The sequence below is a fragment of the Myotis brandtii genome, unplaced genomic scaffold (genome assembly GCF_000412655.1).
Source record: "Myotis brandtii unplaced genomic scaffold, ASM41265v1 scaffold1875, whole genome shotgun sequence".
Lineage (NCBI taxonomy): Eukaryota > Metazoa > Chordata > Mammalia > Chiroptera > Vespertilionidae > Myotis > Myotis brandtii.
In genome coordinates, this window is record NW_005356961.1 from 975,775 (window position 1) to 1,000,135 (window position 24,361).

The following is a 24,361-nucleotide window of genomic DNA, read 5'->3' on the forward strand; positions in this document are numbered from 1 at the left end:
ATGGGAAAAAATGTCCTCAGGTGAGGATTAACCAAAAAGAAAAACAAACAAACAAGGCTGGCTTATTTCAGAGGGACAGCCCAATAGAAAGACAGTCCTGAATCTACCACCTAGTCTATAACCCTGGGCAAATTAGTCCTCTCAATTGGCAAAAAGGGGATAGTAATGTCTATCTTATAGAATTGTTTTAAGGATTAGATACTGCAGTGATGATTATGATTACTACTACCATAATTATTATTATTGACCAGATCAAAGAGACTGGAGTTTCATTTGTGAGAAACCCAGAGAGGCTATTTGATTTTCAAACTGAAAATATAGGAATGTACCAAGATGTATAAAGAACTTAGAGGGCAGGGCAACCTCTAGACTCACTCAAGCTAAAATTTCTAAGGTATATAAAAAAATTTTCACCTTTTTTTGAGCCAGTTCATGGTCTACTTCCTCCTCTCCTAGGCCAATCTCTGCCATTTCGGGTTGGTCTTTCAACTTGTTCAACAGCTCTGCCTTGGCCACAGAAATATTGTAATAAGCTGAGTAAGAGGTAGAAATCCCTGGGGCCCCTTGAGGAGGCGAGAAGCGCTGAAATTCTTGCCTGTGGGAACAAAGGGTGACCATTTGAACACCTCTGTTGAGAGGCTGCTGACCTTTCTGCTTCTTAGTTTCCATATTTGTAATACAGTGGGATCCTGCTTCTCCAAGGAGTTGTAAAATAAGAAAATAATAGACCAGGTGGCACTATTCAAATATAAACAGACCATATAAAGGCCATCTAGAATTCAAGTCAAGGCCAATTTTAAGAACTTAAAAGGCTATTTCCTTGTCCCTGACTTCTGAAGCTACAGGGACTTCTTTAGAGATAATTTGGTTTGGTCAGACAACTCAGCAAAATCCAGAAAAACTGACAGGCCCTTAAAGTTCTGGGCTTATCATCAATTATTCCCCTTGGTTCATGGCCCCAGTATATGAACCCCATGGGACGGTATAGGTGGTAGGGATGTATCTGAGACCTTAGCTATTTGTCTTCTAAGCCTGTTGGCATCCCTCCTACCCATCCTAGACATCGCCCACCCCCAGCTCTATCTAGTCTGCTTGCTTACAAAGGCACCCTGTGGCTTTCCTGGACATTCCGATAATTTCTTCTTTCCTGGTGGTACAACTTCTGCTTGAGATGGCCCCTCCACTGCAGATCTCCCACAGCAAAGAGGTCACCCATGACCTCAGCAGTGGTCACCATGTTGGAGGCTGGGGTTAGCACCCCTGCCAGGGACTTGTCACGGCCCACCACATCTCTCATGAGCTCTTCTGAGACTGCCTGCTGTAGAGCAGGCCTTCTGCCTGAGAAGGAATAGCATCTCTCCACTTCTGGTGTATCCCCAACGGCCCCAGCCTCCTCCATAGTTGCAGAATAATATGGGGGGAAAATGGAACCAGTGGCACCCAGGGGCTTGACAAGTGTAGCAGCAGACCCTGTTGTCTTGAGTTCACTGAAGCCCAAGGGACTGAGGTGCTGCTTCTCGGAGCGCCAGCCCATGAAGGACAACTGCTCTTCAGGAAACAAGTAGCTCTGGCTCCATGCTGGCTTGGGTTTGGAGTCTTCTGCCATCAAGGATTCTGGTCTGGCATGAATAAAGAAAAAAAAAGTTGGGCTTCAGGGACAGATGAGCAAATAATTCCACCCATGATTTATGCAAGGGAGAGGCTCACCCCCTCTATATTCTTGTTGCCTACCAGCCGCCCCCACCCTCCACCTGTATGTGTCACTGCCTCTCTGCTAACCTCTAGCTATTTGAAAGGAAAAATAGGAAAAACTCATTAGTCATTTTTGCAGCTATTTGCAGCTCTTAAATAAAGGTCAAAAATAATGGTTAAAATGCTCCACAGCTTTTTACTGATTCATGTTATGCTGTCTCCTAATTCATCACACAAAAGAAATTTGAGCATGCCAACATTCCTCATCCTAGTTATTCATTTACATGTAGGTTTTTAAGCTAATAACACTGATAAAGGAACACTACTCACTAACATCACACAGGGCTTACTATGTCCCAGAAACTGTCCTAAGATGCCTGTGTGTGGGGAGAGGGGTGTAGATACAGATATAAAATTCAATGCTCATGACAGCCATTTTACAGATAAGGAACATGAGGCATTGAAAAGTAAAGTAACTTCCCCAAGGTCACCAGACAGTAAATGAAAGACCCATGATTTATACCTAGGTATTTAACTCCAGAATCTGTACTTTTTTAAAATAAAGAATATATTTTTATTGATTTTTTAGAGGGAGAGAGAGAGAAAAAAAAACATCGATGTGACATCTATTGGTTGCGGGGATTGAACCCACAACCTGGGTATGTGCCTTGACAAGGAATCCAACCAGTGACATTTTGGTGCATGGGACAATGCTCAACCAACTGAGCCACTCTGGCCAGAGCCAGAATCTGTGCTTTTAGCCACTATGTTATACTTCCAAGGGGACAACTTGACAGCATATAAAACCCTGCATGTAAAAAATTTTCTGACTGAACAATATCTCTGTTAGTATAGAAAAGAGAACATTCTGAAGGGCATATAAAAGTATACAATAGCGAATTCCTATGTATAAAAAATATTTAGGGCATATACGAGTGTTCTGAGTCAGAAAGTGCTGCAAGAAAGTACAGAATATTTTTTTAAAGGATGTGGCTATATGTCAATAAAACTGGAAAAAATAAAAATAAATTTTAAAGCCACTTCCTTCTGGTTAGAATCCTGTGTAGTCTGATAATCTGGAATAGGTTCTTCTTGATCAGTCTAGAGATCTTGGGATGATGTAATAGTCACAGTAAACCAGACTACTTGGGTTCTGGCTACCTGTGATATTCTGCAAGTTACTTTATCTCTCTGTACCTCACTTTTCTCATCTAAAAAAATGCAGGAGAGTAATGGTAATTACTATAGGTGTGTTGTGAAGATTAAATCAATCAATACATGAAAGTTTTTAAAACAATGCTTGGCACAGGGTAAGCAAGCAAAAAATATTAGCTATGTTGGGAATGATGCTGTTCCTTTAATCGCTATCACTCAAAGCAGCATCTATAATTGGCTTTCTGTAACCACAAGCCAGGGTTGTATGCAAACAAATGCTTTCCCTCGCATCCCATAGTCATTTAAAAAGATCTCTGAAACATGTTACAAAAATCTCTAATAATAGCAATTTCCTTCTTTCTGTCCAAGGTGCCAAGGTGAATGGAAGTACATAAAGGAAGAAGAACTAGCAGACTGACAGAGGTACTGTAACTACTACCTCTGGTACACACTGCCCTACAGAAGACAGGAGGGCCTCATAAAGGCCTGGTCTACCAAAAGAACAAAATCTATCTGAGACTAGGATAGCGAAATAAGCATGGATTTGGGAGGCAGACAAATCTGGTTTTGAATTTTTGCTGCACAATTCTGACTTATTTAGTCCTTTATTTTGCTCAGCTTTAGTTTTCTCATCTGTCAAATGGGAATAATAATGATGCTTAGGGTTGTTGGGAGGTTTAAGTGAAATGATGAATATAAAATGACTAGCAATGTCTGGCACATAGTAAATGTTCATTTGTTCATTTATTTATTCTTTCTTGTGAATATTAAGTGGTAGGTCACCTTCTCTTCACTTTGATAGGTAACAATCACAGTCATTTTCCACAAAATGTTTTCCGATTATAATAAGAATGCTCCCCAGCTAGAAGGATAGCTTGAGAAGCAGCCACTAGGGATCTAATAAGAGATTCGCTCAGTGTCTGGGAGCCAGGCCCTGTAAGTGCTGTGCTTGTGGCACTTCGGGCTAGAAAACTTTGATTAGCTCCAGATAGCCAAGTAATGGATCTGCCTGTCAGTAAAAGACATGATAATAAGATACTTCTAATAGTAACAAGTCTCAGGCAGGTTCCTTCTGTAAAGGGATTTAATAAAGCACTTAGAGGAAAGACACCTGCCCCCCATCTTCACTCCCAGAAGAGAGTGGGCTGAGCTCTCCGTGGGAGGCCTGGCAGAGCTAAAAGCCAAAGCTCTTTTGCTTTGGAGCAAAGGGGAAAACCACACACTGTAGTGCATGCATATGAGCATTGGCACAGTGAAGGGAACAGACACCGGCAGTCCAGCGGCCAGGAAGCTCATCCTGTCTTCCTGCCCAGGCAGCTCATCCTGTCAACTACACGTATTACTTGATGAAGAAAATGCAAAGAGAGAGGTGAAAGTGGAAGAGGAAAAAAATGTTCTTAGCTATTGTAAAGAATGATCAGGGCATAAAGCACGCAACCCAAGTAACACCTTTGATGTTGGGATGTTAGGAAGAGCTTAGAAGCCCAGGTAGGTCATAGAACAAAGGCAAATCAGGTTTCAACCTGGCCTCTTGTTCTGAAAAGCAAGCATAAGACAAGGTAGAAGAGGGCAGGAGCCTGGCTTCTAGGAAAAGCCTTGTAAAGGTAATAAGGGTTTCAGGCCTTCTGTCTCAGGGGCCAGAAACGAATGCATACCTTAAAGACAAACTGGGAAATAATAAACATATTTTGATAGTGGTATTTAGGGATAAGAACATGAACAACTACAATTTGCTGAGCACCTACTACATGATAAATTAACTTCACATTCATAACAACCATATGGAATAGGTATCATCAAGCCTATTTTCCAGTGAGAAACTGAGGCTGGGAACAGTCCAAGGTCATGCAACTGGTACATGGTGGAGGTGGAATTCAAACTCATGCTGCCTGTCTCTTCGGGGACCTAATATCTTTGATAAGCACTTACTTGGAGGGATCAGTGGTCTCCTGCTCCGATGTCCTCCAAAGCCCACCAATGCCATAATAGCAAGGGGGCTGAGCCTTCTCAGGTTGAGATCCCAAGTGGCCCCTTATTGGAGGCAGGTAATCACTGGAATGGAGAGTAAAAGACTCTTGCTCTGCTGGGAGGCTTTGTGTACCCTGCCTTGAGACCTCCAGGTGACCAAAGCCCAGGGTTTGTGGCTGCTCCAGGACTTCCTCAGTATTGAGAACACAGGAACCAGTGGTTTCTGAACTGAAATACTGGGGTGGCAACTCCTCCTCCTCTCCTCTCTCCTCCTCTTCCTCCTCCTCTTCTACCCCCTCCTCCTCTTCCTCTTCCTCCTCCTCCTCCTCTTCCTCTTGCTGCTGCTGTTGCTGCTTCTGCTGCTGTTGCTGCTGCTGGGCTGCACGGAAGAGCCTATACTTCTCCCAGTTGGGAGGAGGAGGACGAGGAGGAGGAAAGGCCTTCTTCCTGGTTCCCAAAGGATCTAGCTGGGTTTCATCAACTTTGGTAAAGAGCTCCCTCCTAGGCTGCCCCCAGGCCCGGGAGCTCTGGGGATCCAAGCTGATATGGCTCTCTGAGAAGGCACGGCTGCGCAGTGGGTGGGGCATGGAGGCCATGGAGCTCTCCTCCTCATAAACTGAAGTTTCCTCTGTTTTTTTCGAGGAGTGCTTGAAATCTCCAAGGAGGTCAAGAGAAGAGATTGCTCGGTAGCTTGATAAGTCCAATGCTGGGTTCTCCAGGCAAGGATGGAAGGGGGTTGCCCATGAAAAGTCAGCCTTGGAATGAGCCATTTCCCTGCAAAAGAGCAGATGGGGATTGTGTAAAACAAACAGGTTGCAGATGATGCCATATTTTTAAAAAATATGTTTTTATTGAGTTCTTTATTTAGAGAGCGAGGAAGGGAGAGGGATAGAGAGATGGGAATATCAATGAGAGAGAAACATTGATCAGCTGCCTCCTGCACATCTCCTACTGGGGATCGAGCCCAAAACCCAGGCATGTGCCCTGACTGGGAATCAAACCAGGGACCTCTTGGTTCATGGGTTGAAGCTCAACCACTGAGCCACACCAGTTGGGTTGATCCTATATTTTTCATGACATCATTTATGTAAAATTTAAAATGGCCACAAAACAATGTAATCTATGTAGTAAATGTGATAATTATAATAATATATATTATCGATAGCTAACACTGTATATGTACTAAATACCAAGCACTGCTTTAAGTGTTTTCCATGTCTTAACATATTTAATCCTCATAATAACTATAGGAAGTTATTATTGTCCTGATTTTATAGCTAGGGAAACTGAGGCATGGGCAGGATAAGTAACTTGCTTGGGGCCAAAAGCTAGTAAGTGGCAGAGCTAGAGTTTGAACCTGAACAATCTATCTCCAAAGACTGAATACACACACCACCTCAGTCTGTTTGTAGCACTCGGATTGAATGTACTATATCCTTTGGCTTATAAGTCTGGTTATCTTGCTTCATCTGCTGCTCTTGTTTGTTTTGTTTTTAATTATGAAAAATTCAAATATTTACAAACATACAGAGATTGCTAAAATAAATATTCATGTTCCCACCTACTGCGCAGAATAAACACATCTTAATACTGTGCCATTCATTGATGCTTCATGAATTTATTTTTAAGAAATCAGAAAAGCCTTAGCCAGTTTTGCTCAGTGGATAGAGCATCAGCCCGCAGACTGAAGGGTCAAGGGCATGTACCTCGGTTGCAGGCTCGATCCCTGGCCCCAGGCCAGGGCATGTGTGGGAGTCAACCAATCAATGTGTCACTCTCACATCGATGTTTCTCTCTCTCTGTCTCTCCCCCTCCCTTCCACTCTTTCTAAAAATCAATGAGAAAATATGGTGCAGATTAACAAAGAAACAAAAAAGAAATAAGAAAAAATACCCTTGTTTTACTCCCCACTTCCATTCACCTATTGCCTCTCTAGATGCAAGCTATATCATGAATTTGACATGTATACTTTCTGTCCATGTTATTATACTTGTAAGAAAAAAACATAAAGCATGACATTTACAAATATCTGCTATTTTGGATTTAAAATATCTCCTTCTAATGCAATTCCAGTGAGAATTCTCAATAGGAATTTTTAACAATAGAATTATTAATAGCTTGTAAAATAAAGCAGGATATCATATTAAAGAGTATTTGCTATAGAAGAAAATGGGGGTAAGGGATTAAGCATATTATAAAGAAATTATAGTGAAAACAGTGTGTTACTGATTAGAGGAACAAACTGGAAAGTCCAAAATATCATATATAATTGACCTTCCATAACAATGAGTTAAAGATCATTTAATAAATCTTTCTTGAGATAACTGCAGAGCAGTATTATTTGGAGCTATACCATGTATTATATATCAAAATAAGTTCCAGATTCAAGAATTACAGGTATATGTGTACAGAATTTTAATATGTTATATGCCTATGTATGTACTATCAAAATTAAAAAGACTATTGTGAGGAGAAATGAGATTGCTCACATTATAAGCAATAGGAAAAATATCCAAAGTAAATGAGTTCAGGTTTATTTAAATACTAGAAGCCCAGTGCACAAAATTTGTGCACTCGGAGGTGGGGGGCTCCCTCAGCCTGGCCTGCACCCTCTTATAGTCCAGGAGTCCTCAGGGGATGTCCAACTGACGGCTTAGGCCCGCTCCCTGCAGTCGGACATCCTTAGCGCTGCCACGGAGGTGAGAGAGGCTCCCACCACCACCACTGCACTCGCCAGCCCTGAGCCCTGTAGGAGCACACTGACCACCAGGGGGCAGCTCCTGCATTGAGCGTCTGCTCTCTGGTGGTCAGTGCATGTCATAGCGACCAGTCATTCTGCCATTTGGTCGATTTGCATATTTTCTTTTATTATATAGGATGTATATATAAAGTCAAACTTCTATATAATAAGTCACCAAAGTCAGAGGACATCTATTTAGCTCTATAGTATAAAGGGTTAAGTCTGCTAAACCAAAAGATCTGGTTTTCTGTTGTAGCCTATAAGCAATCTGCATCATTCTAAGTATTGCCCAGTGACAGGAAATTCCAGCAGTTCAATAAAATCATCAGACAGAATATCCTTCAATAGTCATAATGAAGACCAAGAATATTTCTTTAATAATATTCATAATGGTAGGCAAGCTCAGGTAGAATGGAAAGCAAAATATCCTTCATTCCCCTCATCTCCAGTCCCCATCCTGGCTAGTTCATCACTCATATGGATCAGAAGTTCATATCCACACATTCCCTATTCTCTTCTCATTTAGGCCTTAGCCCACCTAGAGCTCCTTGATTTTTTCTTCATTTTTTATTACCTTGATCTCCTTTAGATTAAAAGAATCCCTTGTGTGCAAACTGTTCCACCTGGCATTTTCCCCTCATGAAACAAACAAAAAAACCAAGGTGGTGAATGGAAAGTAAAAAGATGACAAATGCCATCAGGCAGAGAGGACTATCCTGAACACTTATCTAAAATGACTTATCCTTACTTTTTTTATTTTGTTCTTTCTCAGAGAATACATCATCACCTGGTATGTCACATACCTATTTTTACTTATTTATTTTGTGTGCCACCCTCTAACTATAATGTAAGCTCCACATTGACAAGGATCTTGTATGTCTTCTTCATCTGATATCTAGTGCCTGGCACACAGTAGGCATTCAATAAATATTTGTTTAATACATTAATTAATGCCAAAATGGGAAAAAACAAGGGCCATGATACTAATATATTAAAAAGTTGAAGTAAAGGCAAAAATCAATTAACAAGGCAAAGAAGGGCACTATAATATTAATGATTAGAACACATGATGAATATCTAACTACTCCAAATCTTTATGTACCAAATAACAGAGCATCAAAATTTCTAAAGCACAAAAAATTTAAATTTACTTCATTTAAATAGTTTTTTTATTTCTACAGTAAAAAAAAAATTTCTAAAGCAAGTCAAGGAGATGTAAAGTACAGTATAGGGAATATTAGTCAATAATATTATAATAACTATGTATGGTACTGGGAGGGTACTAGACTTTTCTGGGTGATCACTTCATAAGTGATATAAATTTCTAATCACTATGTTGTACACCTGAAACTAATATAACATTGTATGTCATCTGTAACTAAAAAATAAAAATTAAAACATTTCTAAAACAAAATCTATAGGAAATATAAAGGTAGAAAAAAGCAGAAACAAAATATGACACTCTTTCAGCTGATGACAGATATGACAATCAACAACTAAGATAATGGAAAAATCTAAATTTATTTGTACACTAAAAACAGACTCTAATTTTTTAAGGGCCCATTGAACATTTTTTAAATTGACAATATCTTAAGCTAAAAAGTGGAAGTAGTACAGCGTACAGTATCTAATCACAATACAGCAACACTCTAAATCTATAATAATAAAAGCATAATATGCTAATTAGACCAGACAACCAAACAACCTTCTGGATTTCATTCCGGATGACCTTCTGGATGAAGTCGCCATGGCAGGGGGCTGAGGCAGAGGTGGTTAGGGGCGATCAGGCAGGCAGGCAAGTGGTTAGGGGCAATCAGGTAGGCAGGCAGAGGCGGTTAGGGATGATCAGGCAGGCAGGCAAGTGGTTAGGGGTGATCAGGAAGGCAGACAGAGTGGTTAGGGGTGATCAGGCAGGCAGGTGAGTGGTTAGGGTTGATCAGGCAGGCAGGCGAGTGGTTAGGGGCAATCAGGCAGGCAGAAGAGTGTTAGGGGTGATCAGGCAGGCAGGCAGAGGGGTTGGGGCAATCAGGCAGGCAGGAGAGTGGTTACGGGTGATCAGGCAGGCAGGCAGGGTGGTTAGAGGCAATCAGGCAGGCAGGAGAAATTGTAGCCTTAAATACTTATAGCAATACATAATAATAAATTAAAATAAATGAATTAAGCATTCAGCAAAAGAAGTTAAGAAAACCACCATAAAAATAGACCTAAGGAAAGCAGAAAGAAAACTAATGGTACCAATCAATATACTAGAAAATAAATGATAGTACAAATAATTAAAGCTAAAAGCTAATTCTTTAAAAGAAAATTAAAATAAGACAGATAAGCCACTTGCAAATCTAATTTAAAAACCCAAGTGCACAAAATGAGAAGAATGAGAATATCTAAACCCACCAGTTACTATAGAAAGACATTGATAAATTTGACCAAAAATATAAAGCACACTCACATGGTCTTGTGTTAATTCTAACCTTCAAGAAACAGACAACCCCAATGCTATTTATGTTTCCTAGACTCTGGAATCTAGAGAATAGAGGGATAAGAAAAGAATCTTGCACAGTGTCAATACCAAAACCCCCAAACTAGAAGATACATAAAGGAAAACTAGAGACCATTCTCATATAAGAATATTAATGTATATTTTTTGCATTTAAAAACACAAATATTAGGACATCAGTACATATAAAGAATTTATTAATCAACTACCAGCATATACTAAAGGCACATTCTTAAAAAATTCTTTCTGAGAAGGGTGCATGATCTAAAAAGCTGGAAACCACTGGTTTGGGACAGCCATTCTTAATTAAAGTGGCTTCTAATGTGAATTACTTGGAGAAGTTGTTTAAAATACAAATTCCTGAGCCTCAGTCCCTGAAACTGGAACTTAGAACCTCTGGTGGGGGTTCAGGAATCCGTATTTTTAACAATTGGCCCAAGGGATTCTAATACAAGTGGCTCGGGGACCATACTATATAGAAAGAAAAGGCCAGGGTAAAAAAGGATGTATGAGTGTTGTAGTTTAGGGGTGGAGGTTTGAGGGCAGATTTATTTGTTCCAATTAGATTGGTTTCCAGTCTATACAGCCTGTCTTCCACCCCTCACACACACATTCCCACCTTCTATCCCTGTCTTTCTCCCCCTTCCCCATCTTAATCTCCAATCTTGATCTGATAAAATTCATGCAGTGAGAACATCTCCAAAGGCTTCATTTGGGCCAATGTCCTGCAGTTGTGGCAAGAAGAACCCAGGTTCGTGATAGTAATCAAATTTACCACTCTTTTCTCTTACTAGCCAGGGTACAAGAAAAGCAATAGAGCAGAGCGGAAAGAACACATTGTCAGAAAGGCTTGAGTCTAAATTCCAGGAAAATTTTAAAATCTGGCTCTATAACCCTAAAGCTGTACAACCTTGAGCAAAGTATTTAATTTACCTCAGTTTGAATAAAATATCTATCTTACAAAGCTGTTGTGAGGGAGGATAAACTATATAAAAAGGACCTAGCAAAAGAGAACAGAATGATGGCTGTCAGAGGGTAAGGGGATTAAGAAAAAAAAAAAAGCCTCATGGACACAAACAACCGTATAGTGATTACTAAAGGGAAAGAACAGTGGGAGAGAAAGAAGAGGGTATAGGGGGTATAAATGGTGACGGAAGGAGACTCAACTTTGTATGGTAAACACACAATACAGCATACAGATGATGTATTATAGAATTGTACGTCTGAAACCTATATGATTTCATTAACCAACTAGAGGCCTGGTGCATGAAATTTGTGCATGGGGGTTGTCCCTCAGCCCAGCCTGCACACTCTCCAATTCAAGACCCCTCAGGGGATGTCCGACTGCTGGTTTAGGCCCAATCCCACAGGCCCAATAGCCAGCAGGCAGAGGTGGTTGGGCCTAAACCAGCAGTCGGACATCCCTCTCACAATCCAGGACTGCTGGCTCCTAACTGCTCGCCTGCTTGCCTGCCTGCCTGATCGCCCCTAACTGCCTCTGCCTGCCAGACTGATTGCCCCCTAACTGCTCCCCTGCTGGCCTGATTGCCCCTAACTGCCCTCTCCTGCCAGCCTTATTGCCCCTAACTGCCCTCCCCTGCCAGCCTGATCCCCCCTAACTGCTTCTGCCTGCCTACCTGATTGCTCCTAACCACTTGCCTGCCTGCCTGATCACCCCTAACCACCTCTGCCTCAGCCCCCACCACTGTGGCTTTGTCCGGAAGGACGTCCAGAAGATGTCCAGTCTAATTAGCATATTACACTTTTATTAGTATAGATGTCACCCCCAATAAATTCAATTTTAAAAATAAAATGAAAAGGACCTAGCAATGATGCTGTATACATGAAAGGTGATTAATAAGTGAAAGGACTATGTTTATTATTAGAGTGAAGTCCCTTAGTCAGGGCACTGCATATGGTTGTACAAGTTGTTCAGTGTACAACCTTCACTGCTGTGTGCTTTAGCCTTATTCCTTGTTCCCATCAAGGGAGCTGGACTGTATCCCCTATGGTTAATGTTCAGACCTGTTTAATAGCCAAGAGATCAGAAAACCTTTGGTTTCATCTCAGCCACATGGCTGCCTAGCCAGGAAGCCCTAGCTAACCAAGGATTTTAACCCTGGTCTCATTTACTCACTTATCCCATCTATTTAAAAGGAAAGATAATAAAAGACAAGTTTAAGAACAGAGATAAGGTCAAAAGGACTACGTATTCTAAGTCGTCTTATTTAGGTACTAATCACTCTCAGTCTTACAGAATTTACCCCTGGGTAGCCAACTCCAGAATCAGCTGGAAGAAAAGAGCATGCCTTCTAGGAACATTTGGTGTACCAATTCATGGTACTGTGGCCCTATCTGGAGGCACTGGGCTCTAGCAAGGCAATCTGGAAGTTATTATTCTCCACATCAATTCTGATTTTAAAATCTCTGCCCTACCATTTACACAACTTATTTAGGGCCAGCCTGAGCCTTGTAGAGTCACTTATATCAGTGGAACAGAGTACATAGGACACCAGAAAGGGGAAGAACGGCCTTCAATATGATCAGCTGAGCCAATGTGTATACAAGTCATTCCAAGCTCTCATTGAATATTACACTGTGCAAGGGGAACAAAACCAACATAGCCCTTGCCTTCCTGGCACTAATAGCTGAAGCAAACTGGTGAACAGAAGGCTTCTATTGAAGTGTGTCAGGCTCAAGCTGACGATATTGGCCCCCAGAGGTACTATTTTCTTTTTTTTAAAATGTATTTTATTGATTTTTTACAGAGAGGAAGGGAGAGGGATAGAGAGTTAGAAACATCGATGAGAGAGAAACATCGATCAGCTGCCCCCTGCACACTCCCCACTGGGGATGTGCCCACAACCAAGGTACATGCCCTTGACTGGAATCGGACCCGGGACCCCTCAGTCGAGAGGCCAACACTCTATCCACTGAGCCAAACCAGCCAGGGCAGAGAGGTACTATTTTCAAAGGGCTCAAGGCTCCTATGTACACAGAAATCTAAAACTCCATTTTGGGACCAAGTAGAGGATTCTTTCCTGATGTGGAGGACAAGGAGCTTTATTAAGGGAAAAGAACTATAGTTTCTTACTTCTTACTATGTGTTAGGCACTATTTTAGGCTCTTCCATGTATGCATTTCTATTAATCTTTACAGCAACCCCTTGCAATAGGTTCTATTATTGCCAGTTTGTAGAAGAGGATCCTGAAGCTTAGAAAGGATATATCATTTTCCCAACTAATAAGAAGCAGTAGTGCCCAGACTGACATTTGCCTTATTTTCCTCCATGGGGCAATCTCATTGAAGCAAGGACTCCTGGGGAGGGGCAAAGAGTACTTGCACTATATTCATCCCCAAGTGTCCATGAAGACTTTAGTTCCTTGCTGAAGAAAGGGGAGAAAGCATGAAGGCTCAGTATGGTGTTGACACCAGCAAGGAGACGACATCGCAAAAACAAAAATAAATTGCCTGCCAAGTCCTGGGCTGTTCTTCTCTTTTCTTCTTGGCACAGGTTACCTATCTTCTGATGAATAGATTTTCCCCTTCTGTTATTTATTTATTTATTTTTTGCCTAATACTAATTGAAAATGAAAACCAATATTTGCAAATACTGAAAAAGCTCCTCCTTAGTTTTTTTGAAGTTTCTTGTTTGGAAATGTTCTTTTTAAATTCCCCACAATAGCTGGGCATTCCAGGATCTCAGCAGTAAGAGTGCACAGGTCCAGCCCCTCTCCCCTTTCCCTTTCCTCAGCAGCCAAAAGATAAGACTGCTCCAAGAGAAACAGCCACTCCTGGGTTATTGCTGAAGGAAATATTTGCAAGATCCAGGAAGTGAGACACAAGGAGGCTGTATGGGGAGGGAGCAAGGGCTCAGAGTTTGTTGTTACCACCCCTCTCTGCCAATAGCTTCACAGAACTTCAAGTAAGGAACAATTAGCCTGGCAAAAGAAAAAAATGCAAGTAGCAAGAATCCCCTTGAGGCTTCAATAGCACCTAGGAGGCTGATGCAGTGTCCTCTGAAGAGATCAGATAAGTCCTTGTTTTACATGTGCTGTCCAGGGAGAAGCTTAGCTTCCTCTCCCCAATGACCTCAACTTGGAATTTCCAAGAAGGTCTTCCCATTAGTCCCTGGACGTTACGTAGTGTCATACCCATGGTGATAAGGGATGATAATAATAATTCCTGTTTACTGCAATTCTGTCATATGTAAGATGCAGGGCTGCACACTTGACAGACTTGACCTCATTCAACCTTTGAGACAATCTTCTGATTTAGGTATTCTCTTTCTCGTGTAAGAAATGAGGCTCAGAAAGGTTAAATAACTGAGGGAAAACAAAGAGAGTAAGTGGCCAGGAGAAGTTACAACTAAGGTCCATCAGACTCCAATGCCCATTCTTTGGCCAGCACGAATGCTGCCTCTCCAGTGTTCTCATAACCTTCTTAAGAGATTTAATAGTAGACATCTTAGGAGAACATAACACATTGCCAAGGGGCCAAGAAGGTTTGATATTCACAAGAACAATTTAGCTGAGTAGCAGGCTGGCCATGATTATTAAACCTCTTTTCTCTAATATCCAATGGTTCTGAAACTTAAGCATGCTTTAGAATCACCTGGAGGGCTTATTAAAACACAGGTTGCTGGGTCCAACCCCCCACATTTTTTATTTAGCAGGTGTGGGATGAAGTGGAGAATTTTTATTTCTAACAATTTCCCAGGTGATGATGGAATTGTGGGTCCAGGATCACACTTTGAGATCCACTGCTATAATCAGTCATTATCTATCAAGTTGCCAACTCACCAGGGTATCTTAAGAGGTATAAAGTCATTTAAAAACAGGGGACAAGTGGGATAAAGATTTACAAAATAAAATAATGGGCATACTGAAGTTCCAAAAAGCTCTGGGAATCCTGATAGTACTTAAAGAAATTTGGTGCCCCACCATGGTTAAACAATAGACAGGCCTGGTACGGGGGAGGGGGTGGTGATAGGAGGAGAGCAAGTTTTGCAAGTTTTTTCTGTTTGAATCCTCTTGTATACAAAGCATTAATGTACTGAATTTCAAAGATCAAGAATATAATGAAATGGACTTAATACAAACATTATAAAGAACATAATTCTATCTCAGATGGTTTATAAGGCATCCTGGCCATTATGAATTATGAATGACAATTATTATTATAGAGTAGTGCTTTGGCAGGCATATGTTAAACATTTGAGGTTTTAATGTTTTTGGAGTAACCCTAAAGATCCATGAAATGTAGTAATTGCTCAACGTGCAAAGGGTATGAATTTGACTTTGCAAAGCATCACATACTGGTTTGTAGGGCAAGTCACCTAGCAAAGGAAGAAGCCTAGTCAACTGCTTAGCAGTCCCATTTCAATGTGGCTTGATGGGTCTCTATTTGTTGTCAAAGTAGATATGTGAAGTAACCATGGTAGAGAGAAAATGTGCTTCTTTGTTAATAATGACACTGAAATGCAAACTATTGCTGGTGATGGAAGTGAAAAGCAATGGAAAGGTCTTAAGAAAGTGATATTTCTGAGCCAGACAATGTTTATTGGCGGTGGTAGTGGTTACTGAGTTCTATGTTGTAGTGGTGATGACAAATTTGGAGATTCACTCACAAAGATCTGATGATATACCCCCTTAGAAATGTCAAGGTTTTCACAGATTTAGATAAGCAAAAGTACTGGTTGATGGAGAATTCTAGCAAACCAAATTCTAGCTAACAGTGAAATCAAGCATGTATAGTAAGTAACACTGTTATCGGTATGGGGATTTTTCCAAAGCCCTTGATGTTGAACTTCCCAGGACTAAATCAAATCATTGTAGGTTGCCTCTTCCTCCGATTTTCTTTTCTTATTATAAATTCCAGCAACTTGACATGTATCCAGAGAACACCATATGCATTCAACTCCAGCTATTTACATTTTACTAGATGCCTTTCTAATTTTCTTTGTGTAAGGCTAGTATCAGATTCAACATGTGATTTAGGATTTAGCCCTTTTTTGGTTAATGAGATTTCAAATACCCATTTTTGTGCATGATCCAGTATTTGTATACTTGCCACTGTTAATGGCTATTTTCGAGTCCACCATGATGATATATTAAATAGGTCAATCTTTTCCATGATTATAAATAGCACTACTATAATACATTTATTATAATTTATTATAATCTTGGGTATGCTGGGTCAAAGAGTATAAGCAGTTTTGTAACTCTTGTCACATATTTCTAGATTGCCCTCTAGGAAACTTAACTAATCTATACTACTCCCAGAAACATATACTGTTTTCTCACATCTTGCCAATAAAGGGCTTTGTAATTTCTATTTATCATTTATTAATTTCTATTTATTAATTGTTTATAATTTAATAAGCAGGTTGTGATACCTTGAAGCTATTTTTATTTGCTTTTCTTTAAATGGTAGAGAGGTTGTACTTTTCCATGCAGTGATTTTACTGCCTTTATTTCCTCATGTGTAAATTGCCTATTCATTTTCCTCACCCTTTTATGAAGCTGAATCTACAAGCAGACCTTCAATATCTGTATCCATTCTTTATATTTTTTGGACAGTCAACTGTTATCAGTGATACTGACCCCAGACAATTTCCTCATTCTGTTGTTTAGCTTTTTATTACATTTTTGTACAAAGTTTCCCCCCTAACTTTTATATATTTGAAACCATCCATCTTGTCTCTGACATTATCCTCCATTTAAAACAGACACTAATTTACCTTCCATTCATAGCTGAAATAAATATGCGATTCTACTTGTCTGCTTCCTAGAATTTATTACAAAGTATTGTATGAAATATTGACCTAATTATTCTCTGTACTGATACCTAGGATTCCCAACATTTTTTAAAAAGAAAGAGTGATTGCTTTCTCTAGTTCAGGGTTGCTTCCATTGTGCTCTATATTCTTAGAATAGCTTGAATCTGTTCCTAGAATCTCTTTTTTTAATTTCATTGACTTTTTTTTCAACCCACTATCATATGGTTTTGATAATTGTCACTTTATGACCAGCTTTAAAATCTGATAGGGTAAATCTACTATCATTACCTTTTTCAATAAATGTATTATTTGGTATGCTTGCCCACTTATTCTTCCAGATAAATTTCACTATTAATTTGACAAGTTCTATAAAGTATCCCATAGTGACTCTAATTGGTAGTGCATTACATCTATATATGTATTCACTTAGGGAGTATTGCAATCATTACTATAGTTTTTCCAAACTGAAGCAGAGTATAGTTATACATTTATTCATATCTTTATTTCTTTCATTGAGTTTTATAATTTTCCTTGAATAAGTTCTGTGTGCCCAGGATTAATTTAATACCCAAGTATTTACATTCACTTTGTCATGCTTTTGACAAATCCTTCCATACCTCTGAAGGTTGCATTCTTCTTAGGTGGCAAAGTCTTTCTAAAAAATTTGCTCTTCCTATGAAATGAAATTCAACTCTGAATTATTAATTTTCTTTCATTCAATCAGCACATAGGAAATGTGTACTGGATATTCCACACTCTGCTCATGATGTGGTATGACAAAGGGAAGGAAGAGAGTCAGATCTAGGCTAAGAATTCAAAAACCTGGGTAAGTTTTGTTATGTTCTTGCTATATAATCTCAGAAGTAATGGGTTCTGGGGTCAGATGCCTATTTGACCTCGGGCAAGTGACTTTATCTGTAAGTTTCCTCATCTTTAAAGTGAGTCAATAAATGGTAACTATCTCACAGGGTAATGATAAATAATAATGAAATAATTTCTGTGAAATGCTTATAGGAGTGCCTGACAATAAATGTTAACTATTATATTTTTGTTATTGTTGTTAATAATAGTATAATACTTTTCCTGAGTCTCAGCTCCCTTCAATTCTCAGTCAAATGGGAACAATAATGCTTAACCACACAAGCACATGGATTGTTGTGAGGATTAACTGTGGCCATGTTCATAAGAACACCCTACATATTCTAAAGGTTTGTTCAAAATGGAAAGGATCACAGGAGGCAATCATAGGTACAGAAACAAAAATAGATAATCCATAAAATACTTTCTTTTGAGTTTTAAATACATCACACTTATGTGGTTATTTCTCCCAGCAGATCTACTCACTAATTTTTTCCCTCCTGCTAATTTTAAAATGTGTTTGAATTCTCTGCACACAAAACAAATAACCGTAGAGGGAGACAGCCAAGAATGTAACTACATAGAATTAAAATTTGTTGTAGGCTTCCAGGAAAAGAGGGTGGCTTTAGAATATACATTTAATTTTCCCACCTACACCCATCCTTCCTGTTGTGACAGAAATGACATAAGAAATGTCAAAACGTGTATATGTGGTGTGAAGGAGTAGAAACTCCATCAGGATTTTACCTCTTAAATGTCATCTCTGCCCTTGAACTTTCCTAGGCCTTCTCATCTTCCCTCAGTTTATAAACTGTGAATCTGCCTCCTCCATCTTCAGTATCAATATTCCTTTCCTTTCCACTGACCTCTCCTTTCTATTCTTAAGCTAAAACCAGTCTCCCAAATCCTGACCAAACCTTCATTTAAACCAATGGTTCTCATAGTTAGCTTTTCAAATCCCAATTGCCTGGAAGGCTTGTTAAAACACAGATCACAGGGCCATATCCCAGTTTCTGATTAGAAAGAGGCATGCAAATTTGCATTTCTAACCAGTTCTTAGGTGACACTTAGGTTGCTGGTCCTAGGGCCACATTTTGAGAATCACTACCTTAAACCCTATTGCCCCCTCATCTATCATCCAATTTACTCCTACCTACCCCTAGCTAACTCCTTTTATAAATACACTAGAGGCCTAGTGCACAAATTTGTGCACAGGTGGGGTCTGGCAGGCCCACCCCAATTGGGCCAATTGGGCCAGACTGGCCAGGGGGAGGGGCTGCAGGCAGTTGGTGGGCTGGCCCCGCCCCGCCCCCGATCAGGGGCAGGTCTGGCCAAGGGGAAGGGCCACAGGCAGTTGGCCAGCTGGCCCGCCCCTGGTGGAACTCCCAGTTGAACTTCCGGTCAACCTCCCGGTTTCGGGGATAATTTGCATATTAGCCTTTTATTATATAGGACTAGAGGCCCGGTGCACGAAATTTGTGCACAGGTAGGGTCCCTAGACCTAACTGGTGATCAAGGCCGATCAGGGCCTTCCAGCTGCTGGCTGGGGCCTTCCTTCCAGCTGCCAGCTGGGGTTCTTACTTCATTCTGTGCTGCCCCCTGGTGGTCAGCGCACGTCATAGTGAGCAATCAAACTCCTGGTCTTCCAGTCGAACCCCTGAGGGGACACTTTGCATCTTAGCCTTTTATATATATAGATTTTTAATGTTTAAATGTTTTTTTTTGAAACATTCTTCTTTTAAAGTATTTTTCAAATCACACAGTAACACTAACACACAATCAATGTATTCAAATTAATGAAAAGAAACAGAAACCCTTCTACATTGCTGGAGGAAATGTAAAATGGTATAAACGCACTGGAAAACAGGCAGTTCATCAAAAAGTCAGTAGAATTGCCATATGGTTCAGAAATCCCACTCCTAATTATATTCCCAAGAGAACTGAAAACATATGTCCACACAGAAATCTGTATATCAATGGTCATAGCAGCATTATTCACAACAGTTAAAAAGTTGAAAGAGCCCAAATGTTTACTAATGGATGAATGGATAAATAAAATGAGGTATATCCATACAGTAGAATATTATTTGGCAAGAAGGAATGAAATACTGATACATGCTACAACATGATGAACCTCTAAAGAATGATAATTGAAAGAAGCCAGACCCAAAAGCCCACATATTGTATGATTCCATTTATATGAAATGTCCAGTATAAATCCATAGAGACAGAAAATAGATTAGTGATTGCTTGAAATTGAAGGTGGGAATGAGGAATAACTGCAAATGGGCACAGGGGATCTTTTTAAATTGGATTGTGGTGATGACTGCACCACATTGTAAATTTACTAAAACTTATTGAATCATATACTTAAAACAGATGAATTTATGATATGTAAAGCTGTGTGCACTTCTCCTCCAGGCATCTCCCTTATAGACTATCATGTCATCTATTTTCTAAGTTTGCTAATTTGAAGGTCACTTGTGATTCCAAACTGTCAAAGCCAGTAGCAGTGCTCTCCTTATCCTCGGTGATGGTGCTCTGGCATACTTCTCCTTCTACCACTCCAGCTGCTTGCCTGTTCAGTTTTGTTTGCTGGTTCTTCTTTCTCATCCTACCCCCTGATGGGTGATCCACAAGCATCCTTCAAAGAATCCATTTGTCTCCATCTCTAACTTCAAATTCAACATATCCCAATTCAAACTTATCATCTCCACCAAACCAGCTCCCCTTCTCACCTGCCCCAGCTATGTTAGTAACTTTCTCCAAGTCATCAGGCTTTGGAGTTATTTTTGACTTATCTCCTTTCTTTCCAAAATTCCAATCACCAAGTTTGCTCTACTTTTCTCTGAAAAGGTGTCACATATTTGTGAGCAAATAATCTGAACAGAACACATGAGAAGAAATGCAAATATCAAGTAAACACATGAAAAATTTTCAAACTAAAATAAAGTAAGTAAATTAAAATTATAATAGGTATAATTTACACCTATTGCATTAGAAAAAGAAAATTTTCCATCCAGGTGGCATGGCTCAGTGCTTGAGTGTCGGCCTATGAACCTGGAGATCCCGGTTTGATCCCCTGTCAGGGCATATGACCGGGTTGCAGGCTCGATCCCCAGTATGGGGCATGTAGGATGCAGCCGATCAATGATTCTCTCTCATCATTGATGTTTCTATCTCTCTCTTCCTCTCCCTTCCTCTATGAAATCAATAAAAATATATCTTAAATAAAGAAAATTTTCCATGATGGCAAGATTTTGGACAACTAGTATACTTATAAATTGCTAACAGCAGTGTCAACCACCGCCTAGCAAAGCAGTTGGGTGAAATCTATCAAAAACAATAAGAATGTTCATATTCCTTCAACTAGTAATCCCAACTCTGGATAACTGTTTTTAATGAGATAATTCAAAATGAGAAAAAGGTTATAGCTACACAAATTTTTTCTGCATCATTACTTTATAATAGCAATAAATTGGAAAAAATCTAATTATCCAACAATTTGAGAATGATTAAGGAAATTAGAGACATTAATCTAGTGAAATATTATGCAGCCATTAAAATTTATAACATTTGAAGAAGCCTGTACAGCAAAATGAAAAATTGCTCACTTAGTGGGGAAAAACAAAGCAGGACACACAAAATCACATCTACATAGTTATTTAATCATGCAAAAAAAACCCTCTATACCTGTAGATAAAGGCTGGCATAAAAATGAAAACAATTAGGGTGTTAAGGTGGTAGCATTAAAGCTACTTTTTCTTCTGGTTTTAATTTCGTATAACATTGTTTTTCACAATAAACCAACATTTTCTCCTAAATATCACACACATTTATCTATCCCTTCTACATCACCCCTCCTTCCCAATCCAGGGCCACACTCTTTCATGCCTGGATCACTGCCCATAATTGGTCTCTCTTCAACCCATCTAGGCTGTAAATGCTGCCAAGTTGTCTAAAGTGCTAGCTACATTTACCATGTCATTTACCTGTTCTGTAACCTTCAATTGTTTCAATGTTTGTGATCCTATCTAGTTTTTAAGGCCTACCTATCCTTGCCCAATACTTTGCTATTTGCCCTTTTTTCTGTACTGTTACTGCTGCTGCTCTTCTTCCCTTTCCTCTTCCTACACCTCATTATCACAACTAACATTTAATGGGGGTTTATGGTGCCAAGTTGCATTCTAAATGCTTTACATATATTAACTCATGTATTAATCTTCACAATAATCACATGAGGTAGGTACTTTTGCCCCATATTAGAAATAAGGAAACTGATGGGGCAGGGAGGGTGGGAAGAGGAGAGAGAGAGAGAGAGAGAGAGAGAGAGAGAGAGAGAGAGAGAGACTTCCTAAGCCACCCTAACACAGCTAGAGAATGGAAGACACTAAATTTGAACCCAGGTCAACTGATTCCAAGGACAGAACCCTTAACCAACGGGGCTTATTCCTCCCACACACCCTGCTTAGTCTCTCTGCTGATCCTTTCCTCCTGTAGGTCCCAACCTTCAGTGTTCTTATCGTCCAATAAACTCAAGGCACAATAATACTTATCATGTGTTGTCCCCTTACAGTGTCCCAGGCGTTTCTTGTTTAAACATGTGTTTGACACTTCATCTTATAGCAACTCGCCTGAGTAAGCAACACTTAGCTTGTCCCTTTAGTACCTGTGAGACATTCAGTAAATTATTCAGTACCAGTATGTCTGAACCTCAGATTTTTTTCTGAGTCAATGTTCTCAAAGTGTGATCCCAGAGCCAACTGCATCAGCATCACCTGGGGAGCTTGTCAGAAATGCACATTCCGAGCCCCATTGCACACCTACTGAATCACACTCGCTGGAGGTGAGATTTGCCTATCTCTATTTTAACAAGCTTTTCGGGTGTTTCTAATGCATACTCAAGTTTGAGAACCATCACCCTAGCTAAAATAATTACCTACCTGACAGAGTTTTGGGGACAATAAAACATAACATGTGTATCTTAGCTTGTGGTATGTGGGTTGTTTTGCAAATGGTACTTCATTATTACTGCTACTTAACTCTGTGTGGGTTAGTCTTTCTTGCTCAAGCTGTGGGTGGGCAGGCTTTATGCTTCTTGCTGCTCTTTAATATTTCCGTGCTTGTGTAGAAAAAGGCATTACCTACACTACATTTTAAATAAAGTCTTCTTACTTCATTGGCTGATTGGTAAGAGAACCATTTTTGGAGAAGCCCTGTAGGGTAGTACAGCAGGTCCTTGAGTAACATCACTTTGTTCAATGGCATCTTGTTATGAAGTTATAAAGTTGATTAGAAAAAAAATGATTCCCAGCCAGGGCCACTATCTGTGTGGAGTTCACATGTTCTTCCTATATCTGTGTAGGTTTTCTTCGGGGACTCCAGTTTCCTCCCACATCCCAAAAATGGATACGTGAGGTGAATTAGCATGTCTACCTTGTCCCCGTCTGAGTGTGAGTCTCTGTGTGTGTGAGTGGCCCTACAATGGAAAGGTGTCCTGTCCAGGGTGGCTTCCCACCTTGCTCCCTGAGCTGCCAAGATCAACTCTGGCCACCTGTGACCCTGAACTGCAATAGGTAGGTTGGAAAAGAAGTTACTTTTTATTAATATTTTTTTAAATGTATGTATAGCTCACATTTATTTCAATGGTGAATATTAGAAGTGTTTTGGGTCTTTATTGAGAAATTTGGTGATGATTTTGTGACCAAAAAATGCCATAGGTATTTAATTCTTGTTTATATCAATTAGCCTATGGTAAAATTGGTTTCATTGCATTGTTTCACTTAAATTTGCAGTTTCCAAGAACCAACTGGTGATGTTAAGTGAAGTCTTACTGTGGAGTGTCTCTGAAGTAAGACTGTCTGGATCTAGTCAGCTTACTATTTGTGAAGCTTTAGGCAAATGAATTTATCTGTGTGGGCATCAGTTTCTTCTCTCTGGCAAATGGGGAGATTAACAGTGTCTATCCCTTAAGGTTATAGTGATAAATAAATTCTTTGAATGATGCTCAAGTAGAGAACTGTGCTCAAGTAATTTTAGTTAACATTATTTTTGTGTCATTTTACCTGTTCAGTGGTGAAGACTCTGTTTCTTCATTTGGCAAGCAAATGACAATACCACTCAGCAACTTCTCTGTGCTAGTCATAGAGAGTAAATCTATGACTAAGGCATGGTCTCCTCTCTCAGTTTTCAGCCTAATATGGGATACTCTGCAGACCCACTAGAGACTAGACTGAAACAAGTTCTCAAAGGACACGGTACAACCCAGTTCACACTGAGGAATCAAGACCAGTCATAGATGCCCTAACCGGTTTGGCTCAGTGGATAGAGCGTCGGCCTGCGGACTGAAAGGTCCCAGGTTCAATTCCGGTCAAGGGCATGTACCTTGGTTGCGGGCACATCCCCAGTAAGATGTGTGCAGGAGGCAGCTGATCGGTGTTTCTCTCTCATCGATGTTTCTAACTCTCTATCCCTCTCCCTTCCTCTCTGTAAAAAATCAATAAAATATATTTTTTAAAAAAAGACCAGTCATAGAATCCCATAGTATCCCTATCCAGGTTAGACTCCAGAGGCATGATGCTGAGTGAGCAGTTTGAAGGGTTCTTTAGGGATCTCAATTGAAGCAGTTATGATGGAAAAATGCATGAACTTAGGGGCCAAACTTGGGTCTGAA

General features: G+C 40.0%; 1 protein-coding gene across 2 annotated transcripts in view; it reads right to left on the minus strand.

The window, feature by feature from the left end:
- The window catches only part of SHROOM4 (shroom family member 4), a 203,453-nt gene that overhangs the window by 7,121 nt on the left and 171,971 nt on the right, over positions 1 to 24,361 (minus strand). Inside the window, exons 6-8 of one of the 2 annotated variants that reach the window (XM_014538267.1) lie at positions 4,777 to 5,589; positions 1,101 to 1,619; positions 415 to 595 (exon numbers count right to left, since the gene is read on the minus strand). In XM_014538267.1, coding sequence (XP_014393753.1) covers positions 415 to 595; positions 1,101 to 1,619; positions 4,777 to 5,589 — 1,513 coding nt within the window. The remainder of the gene's footprint in view (positions 1 to 414; positions 596 to 1,100; positions 1,620 to 4,776; positions 5,590 to 24,361) is intronic. The other variant, XM_014538268.1, reaches the window with a different exon arrangement.